The sequence below is a fragment of the Gadus morhua genome, chromosome 15 (genome assembly GCF_902167405.1).
Source record: "Gadus morhua chromosome 15, gadMor3.0, whole genome shotgun sequence".
Taxonomy (NCBI): Eukaryota; Metazoa; Chordata; class Actinopteri; order Gadiformes; family Gadidae; genus Gadus; species Gadus morhua.
Genome location: NC_044062.1, coordinates 23429510 through 23456364, shown reverse-complemented (window position 1 = coordinate 23456364; position 26855 = coordinate 23429510). Strand labels below are relative to the sequence as shown.

General features: G+C 44.7%; 1 protein-coding gene and 1 long non-coding RNA gene across 7 annotated transcripts in view; one reads left to right on the top strand and one right to left on the bottom strand.

The window, feature by feature from the left end:
* The window catches only part of ppm1ba (protein phosphatase, Mg2+/Mn2+ dependent, 1Ba), a 32088-nt gene extending 7267 nt beyond the window's left edge, over positions 1-24821 (top strand). Inside the window, exons 2-8 of one of the 6 annotated variants that reach the window (XR_003979637.1) lie at positions 12233-13123; positions 13704-13821; positions 16956-17067; positions 20361-20418; positions 22125-22141; positions 22597-22677; positions 22906-24821. Coding sequence is in view for 4 of the 6 variants with exons in the window: in XM_030379014.1 (XP_030234874.1) it covers positions 12257-13123; positions 13704-13821; positions 16956-17067; positions 20361-20418; positions 22906-22935 (1185 nt within the window). In the remaining 2 variants the exon portion in view is untranslated. Of the gene's footprint in view, positions 1-12232; positions 13124-13703; positions 13822-16955; positions 17068-20360; positions 20419-22124; positions 22142-22596 lie in introns of all 6 variants that reach the window. The other 5 variants (XR_003979636.1, XM_030379017.1, XM_030379016.1 and 2 more) reach the window with 5 other exon arrangements.
* On the bottom strand, positions 1705-9019 carry LOC115559870 (uncharacterized). Its single transcript, XR_003979638.1, has 2 exons — positions 8882-9019; positions 1705-2342 (listed from the first exon to the last, which is right to left on the bottom strand). It is a non-coding gene; the product is annotated as an uncharacterized LOC115559870 (long non-coding RNA).
* Positions 24822-26855: the final 2034 nt, after the last annotated feature.

Here is a 26855-nt window from a genome sequence, read left to right as displayed (position 1 = left end):
TCCACACACATTCAGGGCTTTCCTGGTTCGCGTGTGCGGAGAGACCAGTCGCCATGGGTGATGTGAGTCCACCCGGGGAAACAAGACTGTGGATTCCTCCAAAGCTCGGTTTTGTTAGGTTTGATAGTACCAATATAATTTATGTTTGAATAAGAGTGCCATTTTGGGCTTTAAGTAAGCTCCAGTTCGTGTGCTGATTGGAAGGAGGCGGCTCACTCACCAAGCCGGGTTGCCACAGTATGAATAAAAAATAATCTTCAAGTATTGGTTTTAATAATTGGATGGTTTATCAGCTATCAGGTATACAAGATAGTAGTCAAAATACCCCAGTTTTCACAAGTTTAATTCACCAAGCTTGGAGAGACTGCTAGCTAACATACCAAACTCTTACTCCAAACTAATTTACACAATGCCAAAGACGTAGTCAGTTTGGCTATTGTTAAAAAGGACAACAAAAAAGTATGTAGGTATATCCTGATATGCTGTCAACCTTTAATGGATATTTAGGCTAACGGGTAGAGTAGAGTGCACCTGGATGGACCACAACTTCCCTAAACTCAACGGCAATAAAACTGAAATTTTCTTCGGCACAAAAACCATCATCCCCACCTCCCAGAACTTCTCACTTTGCATCGATGGTCACTCTGCACTCCCTCCCCCCTTGTCAGAAACCTCACATCATCATGGACCCCACGCTCTCCTTCAAGTCACACATAAACTTCAGAAAAACATCCTTCTTCCACCTCCGCCACATTGCACGCCTTCGACCCACCCTTTCATCCTCAGCTGCCGAAAAACACTAATCCACGCCTTCATCACTTGCACTCGACTATTGCAATAGCATTCTGTATGGCCTCCCCTCCACTATTCTTCAAAAATTGCAATATGTACAAAACTCTGCTGCCCGACTGCTTACAACTCCCCCTCCAGAGAACACATTACTCCCATCCTCCGTCAACTTCATTGGCCTCCAATAAAACAACGCATCAATTTCAAGGTTCTCCTCACCACTTACAAAGCGCTAAACAACTTTGCACCCTCGTACATAACAGGTCTCCTCTATCGCCACTCCCCCACTCGCCGCCTACGCTCCGCTGATGCCAACCTTCTCACCTCCATCACCAAGACCAAGTATCGCATCCTTGGGGACAGAGCCTTCGCCATCGCCGCCCCTACCCTCTGGAACTCCCTCCCTCTGGCCATCCGAAATTTTGATACACTCTGTTCCTTCAAAAGTCAACTTAAAACCTATCTCTTCAGGAGCTCCTACTCCAACATTTGAAAAATCATCCTCCGCCATCTTCCACTCCCTCCCACTCTCTTAATGTGTTGCCTATTGTTGTGGTGTTGTTTATTTTTTCCCCTTTGGTTTGATTGTCTGTACTGTCTGTATGTATTCCTTTCTTATTTGTAAAGTGTCTTTAGAAAAGCGCTATAAAAAAACAGATTTATTATTATAACTATTATGTTGCCAATTAAGTTAATCTAGAGATAACATGCAGAAACTTGTTTTATATCAGTTGACCAGCATTATTTGGTTGACTACTGCCCCAAGGGGCAGAGTGTGCCCAGGTATAAGAATAATTAATAATAATAATAATTATCAAATTATTAGAACAGCCCGGCAACTGCCACATTTACCCGATTTTCTCAGCTTTTATTTATTGATCGCTTTCAACAACAATGAATCAAATGCTTCTAACATGCTTTTTTCCCCCAAAGCTTTAATTTAATAATCAAAACAATAAAATTTCCTTCCAAAATGCATAAGATATCTTTGCCTTTGACTGAAAGCAAGATATAAAGGAAGGGGAAAAGCAAATACATCAATGTTGAATACGTAATACTTAATGTAAGGCATAGTATCATTCCCTTTGTTTTAACTCCAACCTTGAATTATATTTATAATAATGGCAGAATTTTGAGGTATACATCACCATTCACCAACAAGCCCACACATTGTCCATCAAGGTAGAATAAGGCCAGATTGTAGCCTCATCGAGTCCTAATCAACACTCACTCAGTCACTGAACAATCGAAGGTAGCCTGCAAGCAACTTTAATAATGAGCCTATGCATCAGCCACAATGGCAAAGCTTTCCCTTATTATAACGCATGTGTAATGTGTTTCATAAACATGAAAATACTGCAACCATTAAGGGACAGATCACATGGTGTCTTCTCTGCCATAGACCAGATGCTCTGCGCTCAGTGCCCACAGTGGAGATACTATAACTTCTAAATGGTGCGCTCACACTAACTGTGGTTTGGGGTGAGTTTCTTAGCCTCGCGGCTCTCAGCTCGCCTTGTTCTAATGTTTCTGGAAGCATGTTGTTCTGGCACCTGAGCACGTAGCGATGCACACATCACCAGACAGCTAAACACTTTTCCCCAACAAAACTTGAAGACAGGATCAATGATGAAAGTCCGTAGAGGATGTTGTCGACATCCACTTGAATGTCCATTTATTGATTGTTGTTGAACAAGTTGTTGCAGGTTTAGAAGTGTGAAACTGAAAATGAACCAATATGCAAATTGGTTATAAAAACGTAGTTATAAAGTTGTGAAATACAATGAAATACGAACGTAAATAATTACATAAGACATAGATGAATTAAGTTACTTGCAAACAAAGCTTCTCCAAGGCTTACACGGATGAATGACGTGAGATAAAAAATATGTTTCTCCGTGTGGATCTCTGGCTCAAATGACAGATCAAAATGGCTGCCGAAATAATGACAGATCACGTCTGAAATCACGTGACTAACAACGTGACTCTTATCAGCCAATGAGAATGAACGCAATATTAAGACTCTACGAAAGAACTGAATACAAGTAATGGCCTGCAGGGGGCTCTAAAGTGCCTAATACAAACTCAAAATGTGTAACGTAACACTCCCCGCCTGGTATTGAACACAATAACACCTTAAATAACCAAACATCTGGGGGTCAATCGAGAGTCTGTTTGATCCTAAGGGGTCATCAGCACCACCACTTCAGTGATAGGGCGAAGAAAGGTCTTGGAAGTGCCTCCTCTAGTTACCTTGAGCTCCAACTTCCTGATCTTTCCGTCACTTCCAGGGAAGGTTTTAGTCACCAATGCCATGGGCCACTGGTTTCTCTTCAGCGTATCGCGAAGAAGCACTAGGTCTCCCTCCTTGATGTTGGGCTGGCTCTTCTGCCACTTAGAACGACTCTGGAGGGTTGAGACATACTCACGCCGCCACCTTTCCCAAAAGGTGTTGGCCAAGTGCTGGACTCTTCTCCATTGCTGACGGTGTAAGTCTGCGTCGACGAAGCAGCCTGGAGGAGGATATGGACAGCAAACCTTCTGGGTAAGAATCGTGTTGGGAGTCAGAAGTAACGGAGCGTCTGCATCGGTAGAGATGGTTGTCAGAGGTCTGGCGTTGATAATGGCCGACACCTCTGCCATCGTAGTAGACAGAACGTCGTGGGTGAGTAGGGAAGGTGGAGTCTGACTTAGCATGGAATCCAGAATCCTTCTTGAGATGCCAATCATCCTCTCCCACACACCGCCCATGTGTGATGAATGAGGTGGGTTAAAGATCCATGTACAACCCTCTGCACTGAGGAACTTAGAGATGTTGGGCTCCTGGTCGTCTTGCAAGAGTACTTGCAGCTCTTTACAGGCTCCCTTGAAATTTGTGCCACAGTCTGAACGAATAAGCTTCACAGGACCCCGGATGGCAAGAAATCTATGCAGAGCGTTGATGAAGCTTGATGTGTCCATGGCTTCAATGAGCTCTATGTGAACAGCACGTACACTGAGACAGGTGAAGATAACTGCCCACCTTTTGCTGTTGGCAGCGCCTCCACGGGTGCGTCGAGTAGAGATACTCCAAGGACCAAATACATCGATGCCTACGTTAGTGAAAGGAGGCTCTGTACTTAGACGATCTGGAGGGAGGTCGGCCATCTTTTGCTCTGCTGTTTTACCTCTGAATTTGTTACACTTGACACACTTGTGTAGAAGCTTTGCGATGCACCTCTTGGCTCCGACCATCCAAATGCCATCTGCACGTATAGCTCCCTCCGTGAAGATCCGGCCCTGGTGTTCGACTCTCCTGTGGTAGTAGCTGGTAAGTAGAGCGCCGACGTGGCTGCGACCAGGGACAATGAGAGGGTGTTTCTCCTCCGCGGTAAGACTTGAGCGTTGAAGCCGGCCACCGATTCTCAAGAGTCCGTCACAATCGAGAACAGGATCCAACTTCCTCAGTGGACTGTCGTTAGGAATGCATATCCCTTGCTGTAGACAGGACATCTCAGTGGGATAGGTTTCTTTTTGAAAACATCGAATGATGACCATTTTTACCTTCAACAGATTGTCGGATGTGTGTGCTTTTGAACATTGATGCCAGCCTTTACATTCTTTGTTTCCAGTTGTAGTGCTGGATCTGATGACGTCTGTGATGTGGATGAGTGTGGCTATGGCTCTGATGAGAGACTGCCATGTTGAAAACCGTTCAAACCGCTGAGAGCCCAGGTTTGGGCTGGTGCATGTGGTTAGGTGAGATCGCACTTCTGCGTCAGAGTCTGGGTCCACAAGGCTGAAAGGTGTTCCCAGTGGGATGTCTTCTTTAGACGGTAGCAGCAGAAAGTCAGGCCCGGTGAGCCAGCTCGTGTTGGTGAGCAGTGCTGCATGTACTGGTCTGGTTGCTACGTCTGCTGGGTTCTGGTCGGTGGGTACGTAGTGCCACTGGTTAGGGCTTGAGAACTTCCTGATGTGTTCTACCCTGTTACTGACATACACGTAGAACCGGCGGGTTGCGTTATAAATGTACCCAAGCACAACCTTGCTGTCTGTATAGAACCGCACATCATCAAACTTCAGATCCAACTCTCTTGAAGCCAATTCTGCTATCTCAACCGCCAGGACTGCTGCTCCCAGTTCAAGCCGCGGGACTGTATGGACTGACATCGGAGCTAACTTTGCCTTTCCTATGACGAATCCTACATGGACTTCGCCGCTGTTGTCTAGCACCTTGAGGTAAACTACTGCAGCAATGGCCTTCACAAAAGCGTCTGAAAAGATGTGTAGCTCCACGCGCTGGGCGTTGGAAACAGATGTGCTTGTGTAGCAACGAGGAGTCTCAAAGCTTTCAAGGGCTTGTAGTGAATCCCTCCAAGCAATCCACTCGGTTTCCTTTTCAGCAGGGAGTGGCTCGTCCCAATCGACGGTGTTGTGGGTGAGTTCTCTCAGAAGGAGCTTTCCTTGTATGGAGATCGGTGCCACCAGGCCAAGTGGATCGAACAGACTGTTCACACAAGCGAGCACACCTCTGCGTGTGAAGGGTCTATTGGTGTTGGCGACCCGAAAAGTGAACGTATCTCTGCTCAGGTCCCAATTCAATCCTAGGCTGCGCTGCATCGGTGGAGAGTCAGTTTCCAAGTCGAGGTCCTTCAAGTCCTTGGCATACTCAGAGGATGGAAACGCTTGCATAACTGCAGGACAGTTGGACGCAATCTTGTGGAGACGTAGGTTGGACATTGCTAGCATACCTCGTGCTGCTGTAAGTAGGTCGACCGCTTGAGACACAGAGGGCAGAGATTTGAGGCCATCGTCTACATAGAACTCTATGTACGAACTCTTTCGCTGCGTGACCAAACTCCTCTTCTCCGTGTAGAGCAGCTCGTCTGAGGCCGTAGGTCGCTACCGCTGGAGACGGACTGTTGCCAAACACATGGACCCGCATCCGGTATTCTACAACCACGTCCGTAGGGTCGTTGTTCCTGAACCATAGGAACCTAAGAAAGTTCCTGTGATCTTCTCTCACGATGAAACTATGGAACATCTGTTCGATGTCGGCGGTGAAGGCAACCTGTTCACATCGAAAACGCATCAGAACTCCCAGCAAACTGTTGTTAAGATCTGGTCCGGTCAACAACACGTCGTTCAGAGACACTCCAAGATGTTTGGCGCTGGAGTCAAACACAACTCTGATTTGACCTGGTTTGTGGGGGTGATACACTCCGAATGTGGGGAGGTACCAGCACTCCTCTCTGTTAGTCAACGGAGGAGCGAGCTCTGCATGATCTTGATCGAAGATACGTTGCATGAAGGTGACAAAATGCTCCTTCATCTCCGGCTTTCTTCCAAGCGTACGACAAAGAGAGTTGAAACGATTCAGAGCTTGCTCTCTATTGTTAGGCAGAAGTGGTCTTGACGGGCGGAACGGAAGTGGGGCTACCCAGCTGTTGCCGTCGTTGATGTAGCTCTCTTTATCCATTAACTCGATGAACAGCTTGTCTTCAATAGAGGGAGCGACCTTGTTGTCATCTTCGGTGCGTTGGAATATCTTGCGTCCCAAGGAGTCATCGTAACCGCATCTCTCTGCTTCGCGAGTCGGTGGTGAGCTTGACAGTTCAGAGAGACTGTTGGTGCTTTGGGTCTTCACGGTGAGTTTCTCCTTAACTGTGAGATGGTTCGGACAGGGTGAGAAGTGTGAATGGCGGCCGTTCTCCAGAATGTGAGTGCGGAACACACTTGCATGTTTGGGTTTGTGAGCTGTGCCTAGGCAGACCTCACCGATGATGACCCAACCAAGATCCAAGCGTTGGGCATATGGTGCGCTATTAGGTCCGTTGCGCTGGTCTCGTACCTTGTGAGCCTGTAGGACATCACGCCCAAGGAGAAGAAGGATCTGAGCCTCTGGGTCAAGCGGAGGAATGTGCTCAACAATGGAATTGAGGTGAGTGTGATATTTTGCTACTTCTGGAGTAGGTATCTCGGACCTGTCTTCAGGAATGTAGTTGCATTCAATGAGTGTCGGAAGATCTATACTGAGATTTCCATCCAAAGGTTGTGCGACAAAGCCTCTGCCTCTCCTACCTGACATTTCAGTGAGACCGGCACACGTACGTAATGTGTAGGGAGCTTCTGAGCTTTCAAGGTTAAAGAGGTTGAAGAACTCTGGCCTGGCGAGTGACCGGTTGCTCTGGTCATCAAGAATGGCGTAGAGTCTCACTGACCTGTTTGGTTCTCCCTTAGGATGCACTGTGATGAGGCAAATTTTAGAGCAGGAGCTAGGTCCGTTGTTTCCTCCACAGATCTCGGTGCACATGGAGTTCACTGTAGGAGGAGGTTCCGACTCCCCGCCGTTCTCTGCCTGAGGGGACTGGTTAGCCCAAGGAACTGGCCCAGCGTGAAGAGCCGATATATGCCTGTCACTGTTGCACTCCTTACAGTGCACTTCTGTTTTGCAATCTTTGGCAACGTGTTTGTTTGAAGAACAACATCGAAAACATATACCAGCTTCTTTGAGAAATGCCTTGCGTTCTTCGATATGTTTGGATCGAAAGCCTCTACAATGTTTGAGGGGGTGAGGCTTTTGGTGGATGGGGCACTGTTTACTGACATCAGGCCTAGCACTGGAAGTCTCTCTTGTGTCGGAGTCGGAAACCGGAGAGACATCCGTTATATGGGCGGATACGAAGTTTCTTGTCTTCTTATCTGCAGCGTCTGGCTTAGTTTTTGTAGTAGCTGAACTGGCAAAAGAGAAGCTTGGATCGTTGCGGATGAGGGCCTCTCTGGAGACGAAGTCAGCAAAGTAGGTGAAAGGTGGGAAGGGCACGTTGTGCGCTAACTTGTAGTTACTCCCCTTAGAAATCCACTTTTCATGGAGGTTCCATGGTAATTTTTCCACTATGGGGTTCAGACCTCTAGCTGTGTCCAAGCAAGCAAGTCCAGGTAAGTAGCCCTCGCGCTTAGCCGATGCTAGCTCCTGTAGCAGGTCTCCAATCTCTCTTAGTTTAGGATAATCCCTGCTGTTGATTTTGGGAAACTTCCCCACTCTGTCAAAGAGAGCCTTTTCGATCATCTCTGGTGAGCCGTAACACTCCTGAAGACGAGACCATGCCATTTTCAGGCCTTGAGTTGAGTCGTTGACGTGGACAGCTCTTATCCTCTTGATGTGCGCTGAAGACTGCGGGCCTAACCATTTAGTGAGTAGATCGAGCTCTTCGCTGCAGGTGAGATCAATTCCTCTAATGGAGTTTAGGAAGCTCGACCTCCATGCCCAGTAGCTCTCAGGTTGATCATCGAAAGGCTGGAGCTCAATAGTTCGCGCCGAACAAGGAATTGAGCTACCTCACCGAACCCTGTATGGTCACCATAGTGAGTATGAGGAGCCTGTCTGGGGTGAGGGGACGAGAGTGGCTGATGTGTCCCCATTGGGTAGGGGATGTGAGGTTTTTCATCAGGAGCAGGGCTTGGTGCCTGGTTGGTTAAGGCAGATTGCCTAGATCTGTTGAGGTCTCTATCGAAGGAGTTTTGATTGTATTGCCTTGTGCTATTAACGTTAGCAGGGTTACGTTGTTGAGGCTGACGTGTTGGGTCAGTAGGTATAGACTCAGAGGCTGCATTTGAAAGACACTCAATGTAGTTAAACGTTCTTTCACGTGGAGATTGAGTTGGAAGAGAAATTATAGTTCTAGAGCCTCTCTCCAACTCTGCTGCAGTTGACTCAAGAGCTTCGGCTTCTGCTTCTGCTGATGCAATCTCTTTGTCTAGCTTTAGGGTAGCAAGAGTAGCGTCCATGCGAGCTTTTTCTATTAGTAGATCATTTTCTTTTTGAACAAACGTGGTACGGGCACGTGCGGCTAATACTTTAGCCCTTGCTTTAGCTGCGGCTAGGCTAGCCGAAGAAGACCTTGAGCTTGAGCTGGAGTCACCATACACAGACTTTGTAGCATCTGCTAACGTAGTGTCTTTTTGTTCTTCTGTTCGTGAAGCAGCTTCCATCTTAACGCAGTGAGACCACACTGATGCACTGGAACGGCTAACGGAGAATATCTCTCTTGATCGCGGTAGGTATCCGTTGTTTAGAGCCCGCTGTGATGCTGTTTTTTCACTGTTCTGGCACCTGAGCACGTAGCGATGCACACATCACCAGACAGCTAAACACTTTTCCCCAACAAAACTTGAAGACAGGATCAATGATGAAAGTCCGTAGAGGATGTTGTCGACATCCACTTGAATGTCCATTTATTGATTGTTGTTGAACAAGTGGTTGCAGGTTTAGAAGTGTGAAACTGAAAATGAACCAATATGCAAATTGGTTATAAAAACGTAGTTATAAAGTTGTGAAATACAATGAAATACGAACGTAAATAATTACATAAGACATAGATGAATTAAGTTACTTACAAACAAAGCTTCTCCAAGGCTTACACGGATGAATGACGTGAGATAAAAAAGATGTTTCACCGTGTGTATCTCTGGCTCAAATGACAGATCAAAATGGCTGCCGAAATAATGACAGATCACGTCTGAAATCACGTGACTAACAACGTGACTCTTCTCAGCCAATGAGAATGAACACAATATTAAGAATCTACGAAAGAACTGAATACAAGTAATGGCCTGCAGGGGGCTCTAAAGTGCCTAATACAAACTCAAAATGTGTAACGTATCACATGTAGTTCATGTGTGAATCTCCTCAGTCCCTTCAGCAGTAAAGGACGTATGATTTCCATGCATTGGTTCTACATAAGAAATATTAAGATTATTTATCTTTGCTGTCTGCACATCACACAATGCTGTGCTTTTAGTTCCTTTATTATTGAAATGCTACCATTTGAGAATATACTTGAAATCAGTTTGGCAAACACTTTTAGCAACCTTTATTCCTTTGTATGTCTCTGTAGATATTTCATATTGGTTTAAGATTGGGTTTAAAGGTCCCATGACATGAAAATCTCACTTTATGAGGTTTTCTAACATAAATATGAGTTCCCCTAGCCTGCCTATGGTCCCCCAGTGGCTAAAACTTGCGTTTGGTGTAAAACGAGCACTAGCTGTTCTGCTCGCCTTTGGAAAAAAACGGAGGCTCAAGTGCGCTGATTTGGAATGTCGGTATTTAGGACGTCACCTAGAATCTCAGCTCCTCCCCTTACTCTGCCTGGCCCGCCCAGAGACGTTGGCCCGCCAATGAGACTCGACTGTGCGAGCGCTGTGTGTGTGTGTGTGTGTGTGTGTGTGTGTGTGTGTGTGTGTGTGTGTGTGTGTGTGTGTGTGTGTGTGTGTGTGTGTGTGTGTGTGTGTGTGTGTGTGTGTGTGTGTGTGTGAATACACACACTGTAACGCAAGTGTTTCTTGTCGGTTCTTTGACGTGTCTTGTATTTCCACAACGAGACTGTTGTGGGGGTTATCTGAGCCATGGTTGAGAAGGAATTGGGGGAAAGGAACTTGGCTTTGACTCGCTGAAGTACATGAACTGCGACATGCCGCCGGTTGCCGCGAGGCACCATTGCCCGGCAGCGGGCAGCCGGCAGCAGGCAGCGCGCGGTTCAGTCGACTTCAGGTTAACGTGAAAGTGGAAGAACCAGAGACGTCGCAGAACCCGACAAAGTCGTTTGTGATTCATAATATCGTCTGGAGTCGCACACAGCTTTTGACCGTGATAATATGTATTAAATGATATAGATTTCTATGTATTATATGATATTATTTACTATTTAGATATAGAGCCCCAGGACTGTAACGCAAGTGTTGCACACTTCCTTGTTATTTGGATAACCGTTCTGCTTTTGGTGTTATGGCGCATAACACGTCGGACTCTCGTCTCTGGTATTTCTACAACGAGACTCGTATTGGGGGTTATTTCAGCCAAGGTTGAGAATGAATTGGGGGAAAGGAACTTTGTCTTTGACTCCCTCAAGAACATGAACCACGACATGGAGGACAAAGGGATTGTTTGCGGCGAATGTCTCCCGCTTGAGCCCCGCTGAGGGACCACCGCCAGAGGCGGAGGTGCCTAAGCGAAGCGCTGCCCGGCAACGATCCCTTTCTCCTCCTTGTCGCGGTTCAGTCTACTTCACCTTGATGAGGACGTTGAAGAACCAGGAACGTCGGAGAACCCAACGCGGTCGTTTGAGATTCATAATATCGGCTCACACAGCTTTTGGACGTGATAATATATATTATATGATATAGATATCGATGTAGGCTATATGATAATATTTAGATATAGAGCTCCAGGACTCCCGTGTGTTCTAGAATATTTGCAGAACACGGCTAAAGGCTGTGTGCGCTTCGCCATTGCGATACATCCACTGTAAACGGAGCGCATGGTACCGTGGCTGCAAGCTGCTCAGGGCCACACCCCCACCCTCCTCCTTGACCCGCCTCGCTCTTCCTCATTTGCATTATAGCTACAGACACCAAAACAGCGCATTTGGGGGAAGCTCAATGTGCGACTGGCTCGGAGTGGCTGTAACTCTCCACCACGGCTGAATTTCGGGAACGTCTTTGAATACTGTGTTAGTTGCCCACTAATACCTATATTAAAGAATACATAAAATAGCATGTCATGGGACCTTTAAGGTTGTGTAGTAAAGGGAAAAAAGTGTCAATTGTGGATCTGTTTCACATGGACAGAGCGAACCCCTTATTATTGGATGAGACTTTGATTTAACCAAAAAAGCTGAAACATTTTCCACTTTTTTTTCAACCAGCCACACAGCTTGGTGTCTTCTTTCTACCCTTCCACCTTCACATCACCATCCTTGATTCCTCTTCACTTCGCCCTCCAGTGCCGTCTGCCATAGAAATATATTAGACTGCATCACCTGCATCAAGTTTTATCACCTTGGCCCAAGGAAAATAGATTTTTATGGCAAATAGCAATACATTTTAATTGATTACAATTTAAACATGTGAGGAAAAAACCTATTGACGTATTTTCCGCATCAGTTATTAACGTTGATGAATCAAAGCGGCCCTACTGGTTACGGAAGTGCATCTAACTTGACATTTAGGGTAATCACACACATCCAATACTGAATTTCATAAGCTTTTAGAAGCTAGTTCACACTGGCAAAATAAGAATACATCAGAATCCCTCAGTAGTTATTTCTGGATATGATGAGTTATAACAATCTTGGTAAAATAATCATTTTATCCCCGCAAAGCAAAAGGTTAATGATCAGTGCTAAGGATTTCTTTTTATTTCATGCTTTTATTTTCCAGATCTGAGCAAACACTTTAGATTTACATATTATTAACGTCCATCTGGGCTCATAATGAGCCTAAATAAAAATTATGAAGTTTATACTATTTGTGCCTTTGTGCTTGTAAACCACCTCGATGATCCTGTCATTGAGTCTAAATTTTCTGCCTGAATTTAAGAAGTAGGCCATTGTGATGGAGCAGCCGACATCATGAATGAATTCCTAAATTATTCTAAATATCCCCCCCCCCCCCCCCCCTCTAGCGGTCGTCTCTCCAGGGAGGAGCTATGGGGGCGTTCCTGGACAAGCCCAAGACGGAGAAGCACAATGCCCATGGCGAGGGCAACGGGCTGCGCTACGGCCTGAGCTCCATGCAGGGCTGGAGGGTGGAGATGGAGGACGCCCACAACGCCATGCCCGGACTGCCCGCCCAGGGCATGGCGGACTGGGCCTTCTTCGCTGTCTACGACGGCCACGCCGGCTCCCGGGTGGCCCACTACTGCTCAAAGCACCTTCTGGAGCACATCTTTTCCGCCGGGTCAGGGCTACTGGGCACGGATAACGACTCGGACGATTCCACCGCAGACCCGATCTCCCCGGTCTGCCTCACCGTGGAGGCGGTGAAGACCGGGATCCGAAGCGGCTTCCTGCACATCGACGAGCACATGCGCAGCTGCAACGGCATGGACCGCAGCGGCTCCACGGCAGTTGGGGTCCTCCTGTCCCCGGACCACCTCTTTTTCATCAACTGTGGGGACTCACGGGCGGTGCTGTACCGCAACGCCCGCGTGTGCTTCTCCACGCTGGACCACAAGCCCTGCAACCCACAGGAGAAGGAGCGCATCCAGAACGCGGGCGGCTCAGTGATGATCCAGAGGGTGAACGGCTCGCTGGCCGTCTCCAGGGCCCTGGGGGACTTTGACTACAAGTGCGTGGACGGGAAGGGCCAGACGGAGCAGCTGGTGAGCCCCGAGCCGGATGTGTTTGAGATGGTGCGCTCCCCTGAGCTGGACCAGTTCGTGGTCCTGGCCTGTGACGGCATCTGGGACGTCATGTCCAACGAGGAGCTGTGCGAGTTCGTCCGGTCCAGACTGGAGGTCTCCCACGACCTGGAGAGGGTTTGCAATGAGTTGGTTGACACCTGCTTGCATAAGGTAAGTGTGTATCATTAGCAGTCACTGTTAAGGAATCGTAAAATCGAATGGCTATTACCGATTTTTGTACCACTTCTACTCTTAACCCTGTTTTCTATAAGAAATGGATTAATGAATTGCGATCCTTGAGATCTTAAGAGCAGGGCCGACGGACTAGGGGTGTAAGGTGGACAGGCTTACAGGCTTGTAAGGCAGAGGGGGGCCCATGGGAAGTTTTTATTTATTTTTTTTCTACCACCCCTAGTGGTAGGAGCCCCACACTGTGCCCAGTGGCCACTTACTGCTGTATTTAGGTCACACGAATGAGCAATCGCGAAATGTCCCCCCTTCCCCCCCCCCCGTCAGGAATCCTCATCCCACTCCAACCCTGGTCATATGGTATGCTTTGTGATATGTTAGGGTATGGCACTTGGGGGGGGGGTGGGGGGGGGCATCAGGACCTCTTGTACATAGGGCCCAGAAGTTGGTGCTACGCCCCTGCTTAGAAGTCCACTCCTGGGACTTTTGATCTTTGTTTTCAGCATGGTACCGAAGCCACTAATTGCTAATTATTGTCTCTCTGGTCTCCGGCCTTCCTCAGGGGAGTCGGGATAACATGAGCGTTGTGCTGGTATGTTTCCCCAATGCTCCACAAATCTCAGAGGAGGCTGTGAGGAAAGACGCCGACCTCAACAAACACCTTGAGTCTCGAGTGGAAGGTGAGGATGGATGGATGGAAGGATAGAGGTGTGGGTACAGAAAAGGACGATGAACTGATGAAATTAAGAATATAATTCCTTGCTTCCTCGATATAATCTGTTACCAATGATAGCCCAGACGGAGCGGCACACATCCTTTGGGGTTATACTAGAAGTGTCCGGGAGGATTAGCCTTCTCTCGGGCACCTTATGCTTATGCTTCGTCTGTTAACCAAAATAGTTTTACTTTAGTGAGGTGAAAGTCTGATTTCCAGATGAGGGAGATAATGATAAGCAGGTGTGTATTCTTTATTAGGTGAGTGCTGCATGCAGCGCTCAACTATTGTTCTTCATAAGTTTTATTCTTTCTTTCTTTATTATTCTTTACAAACTTTGGGACCTATCTCCTCCCTAAATTTTTCACCTAGAGACTCCATTAAAATATTCAGAATAGCTTGGAATCGCGCGTTTCTTTTCAGGTTTACGTGGTTTACTCCATTTAGACTTTTGAACTTTTGTTCAAATCCCTTCACTTGATTTAAGTCATTTAACATTTCTTTATGTCTTAATCTATGTGGCTTCATTAAAAAATATTTTCAACCTCACTTTGTACTACAGCACTCACCTCATTTTCTGCAGGAAATGCATTTTCTAGTTACATTTTGAGGTTGTTTCCCCGTTGGGAAACAATAGGGAAACAACTGGGCTTTCACTCCTTCTGAGAAATTTGGCATCCAAAATGAAACTAGAACTGCACACCGTCATGTTATCGAAAGCAACCTATACTGAAGTACCGCAGTGCAAGTAAACATTGGCTTGTAGCGCCGATTGCTAAGGCTGCTGCTAATGTATCAATCTCTCCCTGTCTCTCATTCCGTATCAATCTCTCATGCCACTTTTCCTCTTTCCATCTTTTCCCTTTGAAACAACTTCACGATAATAGCGCTGTAATGCATGGTTGTTCTCCTGATATACAGTAAAAGTCATTTTAAAGACAAGCTTTGCCCCATTGGTTTTGCATTGATCATATGTTTTTTAAGTATCCGTGCATGATTAACCAAGCATCAGTCTTTATCTCTACCTTCAGCCAGGCTCGCTCCAGTTCACAGCTGAACAGTCCTGACCCCCTTTTCTCTTCCAGCTTGCATTCTCTCTTTCCCTTCACACTGCCTCCTCTCACTCCCTCGTCATAACACTTGGTCCAACCCCCTCTTCCCGTCGCTACCCTTGTTCACACATTCCGCCTGTTCACTGGATTAGTTCATCTCACCTAATCCTCCCAAGTAAACTTTTCTCTTTTCCTTTTTTCCCTGTCTCTCATTACATTATAACACCTTCTTTGTGTCTTGATGCTGAGATAAGTCTTAGATTGTAGAAGTTCAGCTGGGTAAGGAAACAAGACTTCTGCTCATTGCACTGGGATCACCCTTAATTGTACATTTCAACATTTGTCTCGTTGATGTAGGCTAGAGTTAGGCGTGTTGACCTCTGGCTTCTTGTATTCCTTTCCAGACAATACAAATCTTGTGACGGTCCAACAGTTATAACTTATTGGGCCAATACCAGTTTGTTGTACAGTGCATTTGCTCCAAAAAAATGAAGTCGGTCTGAAGATCTTTAATATTTGTGCTGGGTATTCTCCATGGTATAGGTACATGTGACATGATGTAGTGGTCGACCGATTTAATAGTTTGGCCGATGCATCAGCGGTGATCGTACGTTTTACAAACTATGCAGTCCCTCCAGAAAAACGCTGCATTTTTTTGTGATTGTTGCGGCCAAAAATCCTTGATTATGCGCCACGTTTTCTTAAAAAATGCGGTGAAATATGCGCCATATTTATGCAATTTTTATGCGATGAAATTGCGGGAACTTGCGAAAAAATGCAGGAACTTGCGAAAAATGCAGCTTTCCGATGACATTCACGTCGCGTACTTACGTCACTTGATAACGTTCCCATGGCAACAGGGGAAATGGCTGCTTTTGTGTGAAGTAAACGCAACATTTTCAACACTTTCTGCTAAGTTATATGTGACTTTTTTGCAACGAAAATGCGGAGATTATGAAATCATGCAAGCCCCGCGTATTTTGCGTGGAAATCGGCAATTTATTCGGTGTAAGTGCGGCATATTTGAAAAAATGCGGCCCCCGCATGAATATGCAGACTTTGGCTGATTATGCGTTGAATTATGCGATTGCATAATCACGTTTTTTCTGGAGGGACTGAGTTTATGGTTATCTTGGGAGCTCAGATAGTGGCCGGCGGCCTCACCTGGTCCCACAGGGCCATGTCCCCGTGCTCCACACGTTGACACACACACCGCCGAGACAGACCTCCACACATCCGCACAGACCGCCCAGACAGAGCTCAACACGTCAGCACAGACCACCCAGACAGAGCTCCACACATCCACACACACCGCCCAGACAGAGCTCCACACGTCCACACACACAGCGCTACCAGACAGAGCGCCACACGTCAACACACACCACCAACACCACCCACATCGCCCGGAGAGAGCTCCACACGTTTTGTGCGCTTATTTTTATGTTCAGTATTTATTGAAGTTTATATTACTCTGACTAAGATGTTCGGTTTGATAGTTATCCAGTTTCTAATAAAGTCAAATATTTTTAATTTCTGATATCGGCCGATTTATCGGCTATCTGCTTTTTTCTGCCCCAAACCATCGTTATTATTACAGCAAAACTCTAACTTTGATGTTGGCTGTTGTGACGATGTTTGAATGCTAAGGTGCTGCTTTGCGATTGTGAGGATGTTTGAATGCTTAGGTGAGACTTGATTCAACGGGGAGGGGAGAAAGAGGGGAGAAAGTTCATGTTTGGCCCTGGGTGTTGTCTGGCGCAGTAAGAGAGAACGACCAAAAGAGTGGGAAAGACGGAAAGAGTCTGAGGAATGTTTTGGCGGAACATTGAGCTGGCTTCATGCCACATTCCCAACTAGGTTTCAGGTCTCTGTCTCGTGTAAGAGAGATGTGTAGTTTTCATCTTCTCTCCGTGCTTTTCAACTCTCCCTGTTGTTTCCCCTTCCCCCTCACTATCTCTCCCTCTTCATCCCTGACTCTCTGTTGTTGTACTTGGCAAACCTTTTGTCCTAAACACTGACATCTGTGAAATGTGTGTTGTTGGCTTAGAGATGTTGTCTGGATCAGGGGAGGAGGCCATACCAGACCTGGTAACAGTGATGAGGAACCTGTCTGCTGCCAACATCCCCAACCTGCCACCTGGGGGAGGTCTAGCCAGCAAGTAAGCCCCTCTCCTACCATACCTTTGGCTTCATATTCTGCAAGAATCATTTAAATGTTGAATGGCCTTAGTAAACATGTTGTTACCGCAGATTTTCGTCACCACGTCCCGACTATGGCCCAGACAATCTATTTGAAATGCTACCATACCATGAACGGTTTGCATTCGTTCCCACCCATTTTTGTTAGTTGTTCATTATTCCCAAAATGTAGTTGAGTAGCTGACATAAATTAATAGATTTTATTTCAATCTTAATATAAGCGGTATAAGGTGATGCATTGAAAAGAGTTGTGAGTCCAATCGTTTCCAAATGGTAAATAACCAGTATCAATACAATACATGGAAAGCTTCTGGATTTTTTCTTGCCTTCTTTGTAAATGCAAGACGTCATAAGGCATTTATACATGTGAGAGAGCGGTAATGTGTCACACCCAAACGATATGATTCCCAACTTGACGTCTTTTTTTTAAATGACCTAAATAAACACAATTCCAAGGGCAGCATTGGACGTCATTCTGACCCTGCTTTGCGTTTACTGCACGTACTCGACAAATACAAAAACAAAAAATGGAGCTAACACACAAACAACGTGACACAGACCAAACGCCCCCTGCAACAGTGATAAACAGAAAAGAGAACGGGTTTGAAAGTCTTTAGTTTGCGGATATGTGGAGCTGGTTCTTGATATGTGGAGCTGGACGTTGATTTTTGATGGTTTCTTCAGCATAACATCTGAGCAGCGCTTTGCTCCGATTTTCACTTCCTGTATATTTTCAAGTTTGATTGAATACCCTCGTCTAGATGTTATGATACGCCTTGTGTCTTGCATCTCTTTGTGGTCTCATAAGTCCACCGCCTCGACAACAAATTCACTTTTAATAATAAGATAGCAACAATGTGTGCGTCCGTTCATGCAAGCATCTACATTGAATTTTATAGAAAAGATATGCTCCTAATATTGTACGAAAATATATGCTAATATAATCTGCATAAATCATAAAATGCATCTGTGAAATTCAACAGTTGCCGGGCTCTGTGGAGACTCTCTGATTAGAGTAATTCCATCCCATCATGTCAAATCCCGACAGAGAGAAGATAGAAGCCTTTGACTGATTTATGCGGCACCATTATGTTAACAGTAGAGCACAACATGCGGATATGGTGGAGGTTACTGCCTTCTACGTTTCTCACACACAGTCCTCTCACTGTATCCATCGTGGTAAACTACATTCATAGACCTATCATTATAGCTATCTATTATGTATTGATCATCAATAGTGGTAAACTAAATTCATAGACCTATCATTATAGCTATCTGTTATATGTAGTGATCATCCATAGTGATAAACTACATTCATAGACCTATCATTATAGCTATCTGTTATATGTATTGATCATCCATAGTGATAAACTACATTCATAGATCTATCATTATAGCTATCTGTTATATGTAGTGATCATCCATAGTGATAACTACATTCATAGACCTATCATTATAGCTATCTGTTATATGTATTGATCATCCGTAGTGGTAAACTACATTCATAGACCTATCATTATAGCTATCTGTTATATGTATTGATCATCCGTAGTGGTAAACTACATTCATAGACCTATCATTATAGCTATCTGTTATATGTATTGATCATCAATAGTGGTCATTACAGTGTGCAGGTTGGGATTAACTGGCAAAATGGTGAGAGGGATATTGAAATGGAATCAGACGGCACTGATGCGAGTGACGAAGAGGCAGATGAAGATGAGAAAGTGTCAGCGGTGAGGCCTTTCCCTCCACCGACCACTGGAGTACTTCCAGAAGTTTGTTTCAGAAGACATGATTCTGGCAAAGCACTAAAAATCTGCGAACTAGGAAAGACGTACTGAACAGGAGACTGTTTCAGGTCCAATCCGCATCCTCTCCAAGCCTGGGGAACACAACTCTCAGCACAACAAAGAGGGGACGACCATCTTCAGGCAATGGGAGCCCAACAACGCAGAAGGTGACATTCAGGATCCTTCTGAATGCTCTATAGAGACCATCCTCAGGTGATGGGAGTTCACCGAACCGGGTCCCAGCCAAGAGGCCATCTGTACACCCCCTACCGGATGCAGGCGCTGACCTACTCACACACATGCCAGTGAAGACAAACAGGGGACGCTGCAGATACTGCACTGAAGGATTCACCACAACCTGATGCAGCATATAACTTTAGCCTGTGGGACTATCAGATAACCTGGCTGAACACCGGGACTGAGACCAAATTCAATATTGAAATACCATTATTTGCATTTTCTTTTATTAATAAAAGTCTATTCATAAAAAATATGACTTGTGTGATTATTATTCATGTTATATACTGCTATAGGACTAAAAAAGCAATCAGCCCTGCAACTGAACCCTTAGTTGTTCTGAATGTATGTTCAGACCATTTGAGTAAAAATACAGAAATTCTGCTCCAAGCTCGGTCCCATCGTTGAAATACTTCAACCTTTTCCTAAAATATGTACTATATTTAGAAAACCCTTTAACTTCTTCATCAGTGGCCTCCTACAACAACATCTGAACTGTAGTTACAGGAGCTCCGTCTGGGCAGTGGGTTTATGGCCGAGAGAGCGGAACCATAATACATTTGCATTGCGCCACACTCCTACATTTTTCAACTTAGGAGCACATTTACTCCTTGGGAAAAGGTAAGCGTCAAACCCTGCGTTAGCATTCTTCACATCAACATCAAAGGCAGAAGTAACATTGTTTTTGCTGGTCTCTGCCATCTATTGTTGTGAACATTGTGCTCCAGACGCCGCTGGTGTTTGTTTGGAGACGTAGAAGGGCCTTTTTGTACACTGTTGATATCACAATAAAGTGACCCAGGCAGCAAGGTGTGTGTGTGGAGCTCTATCTGGGCAGTGGTTGAACCGCGTCCATGAGAGGGTTAAGCTTCTCTATAGTTTGTGTGTGTGCGTGTGTGTCCGAGAGAGGTAAAGCCTCTTAGACAATTTTTATATCTCGTTAAGTTGTGTGCCGCATTTAATATACAATGTCGCTCATTAGAACGCTCCTACACAACGACGGCAGTAAGAAAGTATCACAAATTGGTCATGCCCGCAGAGATAACACGCCCCCCCCCCCCCCCCAACACCACCCCCCCGTCTTCCTAGAACTCTAAGTCCAAATGCATGCTTTTAATTCTCATTCTGTTTGAAGTCAAGCTGAAAGTGGAAGTTCACTCACACTTCATCAACAGCCCACTGTTGAGCCTGTAGTGACTCTGTGTGTTCTTTCCTCCTGACAGACGCAGCCTTATTGAAGCAGTATACCAGGACCTGAACCCACCTGGTGAAGAGGATGGGGTGAGTGTCCACTCGCCCTTTTGCTGACGCTTCACCTGACTCCGTCCTCCTGCTGATGAGTGATTTCTGTTCTGAGTCATCTGTAGTACTAATTTCTCAAGAGCTCAAACCAATTCGAGCTTTGTTTTATTGTTGGGTTGGTGGCTTCAATGAAAGATAAAGGTGACACAGTGCTTCTCATAGGATTCAGGTATTGACAGATAAAATCAGTTTATTTTAGGGCTAAGACCACAGAAAGGAAGCGTTGATAGGATGTTTGATGAGAGCCTCCGATATGGACGATTAGATTAGAACGATGTTCTCCTGATTATAATTAGGACCACAGTCCATGGTGTCTCTTGAACACTTGAATTATTATAATTTTTTTACACTTTGTCCTATTTTGCACTTGTACTCTCCCCATATCTTGTGCATGCTGTATGCAGCACATGGCAGACTCATGCCGAATTGCAAGGCTTCATAATTCCTCATGAAGTATTTCAAGAACTTAAACTTTTAATATTAAAAGTGAAATTTCAAACTCTAATTGTTTTTATTTGCCATACAGCTGCTGCTCCCCTTAACAGTGTTTCATGTTTGCATTATATAACAATTTAATAAAACCGTCAAAAAAAACGTTCTATGACATCAACAACAATAGTGCTCCATCTACCCTAATGGCCATGTTAAGAGGAAGGGCTCATCTATCCCCGCCCGGAGTAGGTCAGTTTTCAGCTGGGGTTTGAAGGTTTCTGGATCCTCTGCGGACAGTTTAGAAGTGGATCACTGGCTTCACCATTAAAGCCCCATTCAGAGGAACCTGGGTTGGGAACCTGTTACAATGCGGTTCCTTCCACAAAGAGTGGCTTGTTGTCAGGACTTGATAATTCTGGAATGATTGGCAGGAAGCGAGCGGGGTGAAATGAAGAGTGCCTAATGTGTGTCTTGTTATGGTTAAAGAGCAGACATACAGCTGCATTTTGACTCAATTGCAGAGGATTAACAGCTTCTGCTGGGGGTCGGCCATTCACTTATTGCAGTAGTGAGAGATGTTAATACATATTTCAATGGAGTTCACTTGTTCAGTAGTGGTTACAGTGAAACAACTTCATTGTAGTTTACTACATAGTTTATATATTTTGAAAATGGTTGTGATTTCTAGTTGGATAAATGATGATACTTCCCCTAACTATTGGGAAATGTCTTCTACGGCATATTGATGTTTAGACTTCAGTCTGGTATCCTGTTGATCAGGACCAGGCCTAGCTGCTGACCCTGCATCGTCCCATGGGTTCAAGCTCCTAGGAACACTGCATGCCCAGCTCAGGAAGCAGCACACTAGCCGGCATGTTGTATGTTTTGGTATGGCTGTGTTCATGTGCTGATCATCAACATTGGCATGCGTGTGCATGTGTGTTTCTCTTTCATATCTCCATTGTGTTAGATATTCTGGATACCTATATACCTTATACTGTCAAACGATTAAATTAAATTAAATCAAACAATGATAATCAAAGAAAGCTGATGGCATAATACAGAAACAAACACTTTGAACGCCCACGTATCACTTAATAACTTCTTACTGTTCAGAATAATCACTTCCTCATTAATACTGTGTTCAGATGTTTAGCCTTTAGATATGTCATTAAAATATGGCAGATATTTAGAGGAGTCACATTCAGCCTGTGGAAAATGTTCTAACTGTGTTCACCCTCTGGTTAACGCAGCCCTCCTGTTTCATCTGGTATGTTATCACACACACACACACACACACACACACACACACACCAACACACAGGCATCTTAGTGACAACCATGCATACATACATACATACATACATACATACATACATACATACATACATACATACATACATACATACATACATACATACATACATACATACATACATACATACATACATACATACATACCAAAGGCATGTTAGTGACCGCCTGCTCACGCCTGCAGCCCCTTGTTCTTATCTACCCTGTACATTGTGTGTATGGTAATGTGTTTGTGAGTGAAAGAGAGAGTGCACACACACACACACACACACACGCAGCCAACAAATTAACGCACACTACCTCCAAACGCATAAAACCTCTGTCCGCCACCTTCTCTTTCCACAATGGCACATAGATTCTTAACAACTATCGATTAAGTCTCTCATTAATTCTCTTTTCCTACCCATAAAGAGCAGAGGACCTAACCTCCCCTGAGAGCACCATGACAGATCACTGTGGTTTACCCGTCCCTTCTTCCCACTTCAAAACTGTGTATGTGATGTCCATGTTACTAGGAAAACCTACTTTTGAAATCCAGGTGGGATACATAATAAGTGTTCTATGGTTGATATTACAAAGCTGTCCCTTCTCTCCCTCTCTTCCTCTCTTCTCTCTCTCTTCCTCTCGGTGGCTTCTTCTGGACCTCCTTTCTCTGTGATCTTTGTCTCCTCACCTGTTCTCTGCTATTACTCCACCTCTGTCGTGTCCTCACCCCTGCAGAATGGAGCTGACTTGGAGGACCCCTGGTAGCTGTCCTACTGCCTGCTCACAGAAACAGAAAAACTGTTTGAAGGTTGACCTTTTTTTTCTTTCTTTTTTTGCACCAGTCTGATATCAATTTAAGCTCAAACAGCAATTCCTGACACTCAAAGAATCATCTGACCACAAAGGATTTGCAAAGACCAAGACAAAAGTCGATTTTTTGTGACGCAAACAGGACAGAGATACATTTTGGGAGAGAAAGAGGGAGGTTTTTAGGTTGCCACAGCTTTCTTCTGGGTGCTATTTGTGGTCCTCTTTGTTAAGCTACTGCGATGTGGAATCCACTGGTTTGGATGAGCTGGGCTAACAGGATCCCAGTAGTGCAGAGTCTGGCTCAGAAGGCAGAGAGAAGGGAGCTCTGTGGGGGGCAGCTCGCTGGCCGCAGCCTGTAGCATTGGTTCATATGAAGGCCTTCTCTCCACCGGACCAGGAGCTCAGGCATGGGGGCCCGAGAGGCCGGAGTAGCCGCTGGGACCCACATAATCCCGGGCCTGGTGGGACGTTAAACCTTGTGAAACCAACCTGCGGCCTACCTCCGCCACTCCCCCTTCCCTTCTGCTCTGATTTGACTAAATAGTTTCTTTCTGTTTCTTCTGAGCTGTTATTTGCCTCAGTGAACTTTGTTATACCAATAAGCATAAGCAACCTGCTGATGACAAAGACAATATATATCTATATCTTGATTTATAATAGTTTCCTCCTAATCCCTGATGGTGGGTGGGTGGGGTTCCTCCTCTGTGCTATTTCATCACACGCAGCAGTCTAAAGATTGAGAGCTCTGGGGTGAAGGTGGTCCCATCTGCTGCTTGGCTGTCCTTCCTCACTTCTTGGTTTCTGTCCTCTTCAGCAGCCCGCTGTACACACACTCAGGCCAGACATCTGTTGTTTGACCACTATTCAAACACCCTGCATTAAAAACAACAACCACAGAGAGTGCAGTTGTTATTCCATGTCTTCTTTGAATAACCTTTCGTGAAACTGTCTATTGATAAAGTTGGACCGTATTGGATGACATTTCAGTAGTTCAAGGTGAACATATTGTTCTGTGTGATGATTGTTCTATCTTGAGGCCATCAGGGAACCCAGGCACAGCTCTGCTACCCTACTCATTATAGGGCACATTAGATAACCTTTAATCTAGAAGATGTGTACATATATATATATGAGTGTGTGTGTGTGTGTGTATATATATATATATGGTTAGATATTTGTGTATGTGTGTGTGTATATATACATATATATGTGTATATATATGTATGTGTATGTGTGTATATAAATGTATGTGTGTGTGTGTGTATATACGTATATATATATATATATATATATATATATATATATATATATATATATATAAATAATAAATAAAATGTATATAGCGCTTAATATGGTACTCTAAGACGCTTGTGTGTGTGTGTGTATACATATGTATATATAATATATGTGTATATGTATGCCGGCTTTCAGTTTTTAAATACAGTTGCCTCTCTGCTGGTATTACTGTCAGTATCCGGTGCCTCTTTTTTTCAAATAATGGGAGGTACTCTATTTGTTTTGTGCTACTCTGGGATGGGGTTAATCTATTGTTGATACTATTGCAGCTTTTTTAGAACAAGAGTATTGTATGTTCATGATAATCAACACCATAACTTAACTTCACAGTGCGGACTGAATACCAACAGCATTAATGCTCATCTCTCTGTCTCTGTCTTGGTGTCCGTCTCTCTGTCTCTGTCTCTCCCCTCCTCTCCTTTTTTTATGTGGAAGACATCTTTTTCTTTTTTTTCCACTGCTTCAGACAATTGGCATAGGCACCTGGTACTTACAAACCTTTGTCTTGTTTTTTTGAGGGCTCAAATAAATGCTATGCCACCCCACCTGTGTTGCTTTTGTTTTTTCTAATAATAATAATAAATTAAATTTATATAGCGCTTAATATGGTACTCTAAGACGCTTTACATATTGCCCTATCAAAACTATGTAAGACAGACTAGGAATAAAAGAAAAACAGGTTAAACATGAAGAATAAGGTGGGAGTTAGGTGGGGAAGGCTAGTGTGAAAAGGTATGTTTTGAGGGCAGATTTGAAAGAGAGGGTTGGAGAGACTTTGATGTGGGAGGGGAGTGAATTCCAAAGGGTGGGGGCAGCAACTGAGAAGGCCCGATCACCCCAAGTCCGTCGCTCAGTCCGTGGAACTTGTAGCAGGTTGGCAGAGATGGACCTGAGGAATCGGGAGGGGGCGTGGTGATGGAGGAGGTCGGCAAGGTAGGGGGGGGCTAGGCTGTTGAGGGCCTTGTAGGTGATGAATAAGATTTTGTAGTTGATTCTGTGTTTAATTGGAAGCCAATGGAGTTCACGGAGGACAGGTGTTATGTGTTCTCTGGAGCGGGTACCAGTGAGGAGGCGTGCAGCTGAGTTTCTGCATGAATCGATAGATTTGACTGATTTATGTAGTATGTCAACATTTCTAGATTCAAGATTATATTTATTTAGATGCTTTTAGACGCGTCAAAAAATTCTGTTAAGCCCTGTATGTTGGTTTATTTTTAAATGGAGAGGTGAATTGAGAGTGACCTCTGGCCTTTTCCCTGATCCCTTATCCTGATGGACGAGTCATGGAATAGGTCCAGGCCAAACAACACAGTAGTGCATTTGAAAACTATTTCAAATTAATATTTTCAATAAATGGTGATTCTGATGATAAATACAGCAAATGATAAAACACAGTATATGGTTAAAACTGATGTATGTAAACATGCCTGTCTAAAGCTGTAATGTAAATTTGATTCACATTAAAAACAAAAATATATCAATTAACAATTTAGTTAAAGACACAGCCAACGCGTGCATGGCAAGTTTCCACTTTCTGCTACCTTCTGAGTAATCGTTGCTAATCCACATATTTTGAATTAGCAGTAACTAATCCATTATTTATGCAATAAAATCCTGCTCAATTCAACGTTGACAATCATGTGGTCTCAATGGTGTGTTTGTTGAGGAAGTGGTTATTTAGAAAGAATGTCAGAAGTTCCCCTGATTAGGCAAACTTTTTTGCATTTCATCAACGAGTTACGGGTGCTTCAAAATAAAAAGAAGAAGAATCCTGACGGTAACAGTAGGAGTTCAAAGTCAAAGTCAAAGTGTGTTTATTGTTGCATGTACCAAATTGATTAAACTGTGAATACCTAACTAGAAACATCTGAGCAAGTTGAAAACATCACAGTAGAGGATCGACCTGGCCCTCGATTGGTCCGCTGTGCCTCAGCAGTCTCTAAATCTCCCACATTCCTGGGCCTTTTACACACTCTCAGTGTAGCCCTTCAGGGGAAACAGACTCAGGCCTGATCTTTACTTTAGACACATTTTTTCTGCGTTCAAGAAACCTCATACTTTCTTATGCTTCATCCATTGTTAACCTACAACGCAGGAACCTAGCTTATCTTCTCTTTATGGTGTAAGACAGGACACTAGTTACCCATTGGCATTCATGGTCACTTTGGACAAAGAGGAATGTTTCATTTTCAAGGTCCAGTGTGTAATATTGAGGTGGCCACTAGCTCTGAGGGTTGCAGATTGACACCAACTTTATCCCCCCAGGTCCCCACCCCCCGGACCCCTCCTTTTTCAGTACACTACGGTGGCCTGTACTGGCCTGTAAGCTGTCCTGTACTGGGGTCTCATTTATAAAACTGCGTGGGATCGTTACTAAAAGTGTACGTATGCCCAAAAGCCAAGTTTTGCGTACGGCATAAAATATTCAGATTTATAAAACCCTGCGTACGCACACCGTACGCAATCTTTGCTTTATAAATCACAGACTGCCTACAAGTGTGCGCAGCTGAATCAGCTTAACGTTCCGCCCTGTACACGCCCCTTTTTAACCATAAATGGTCAATGCAAATGACCTCATG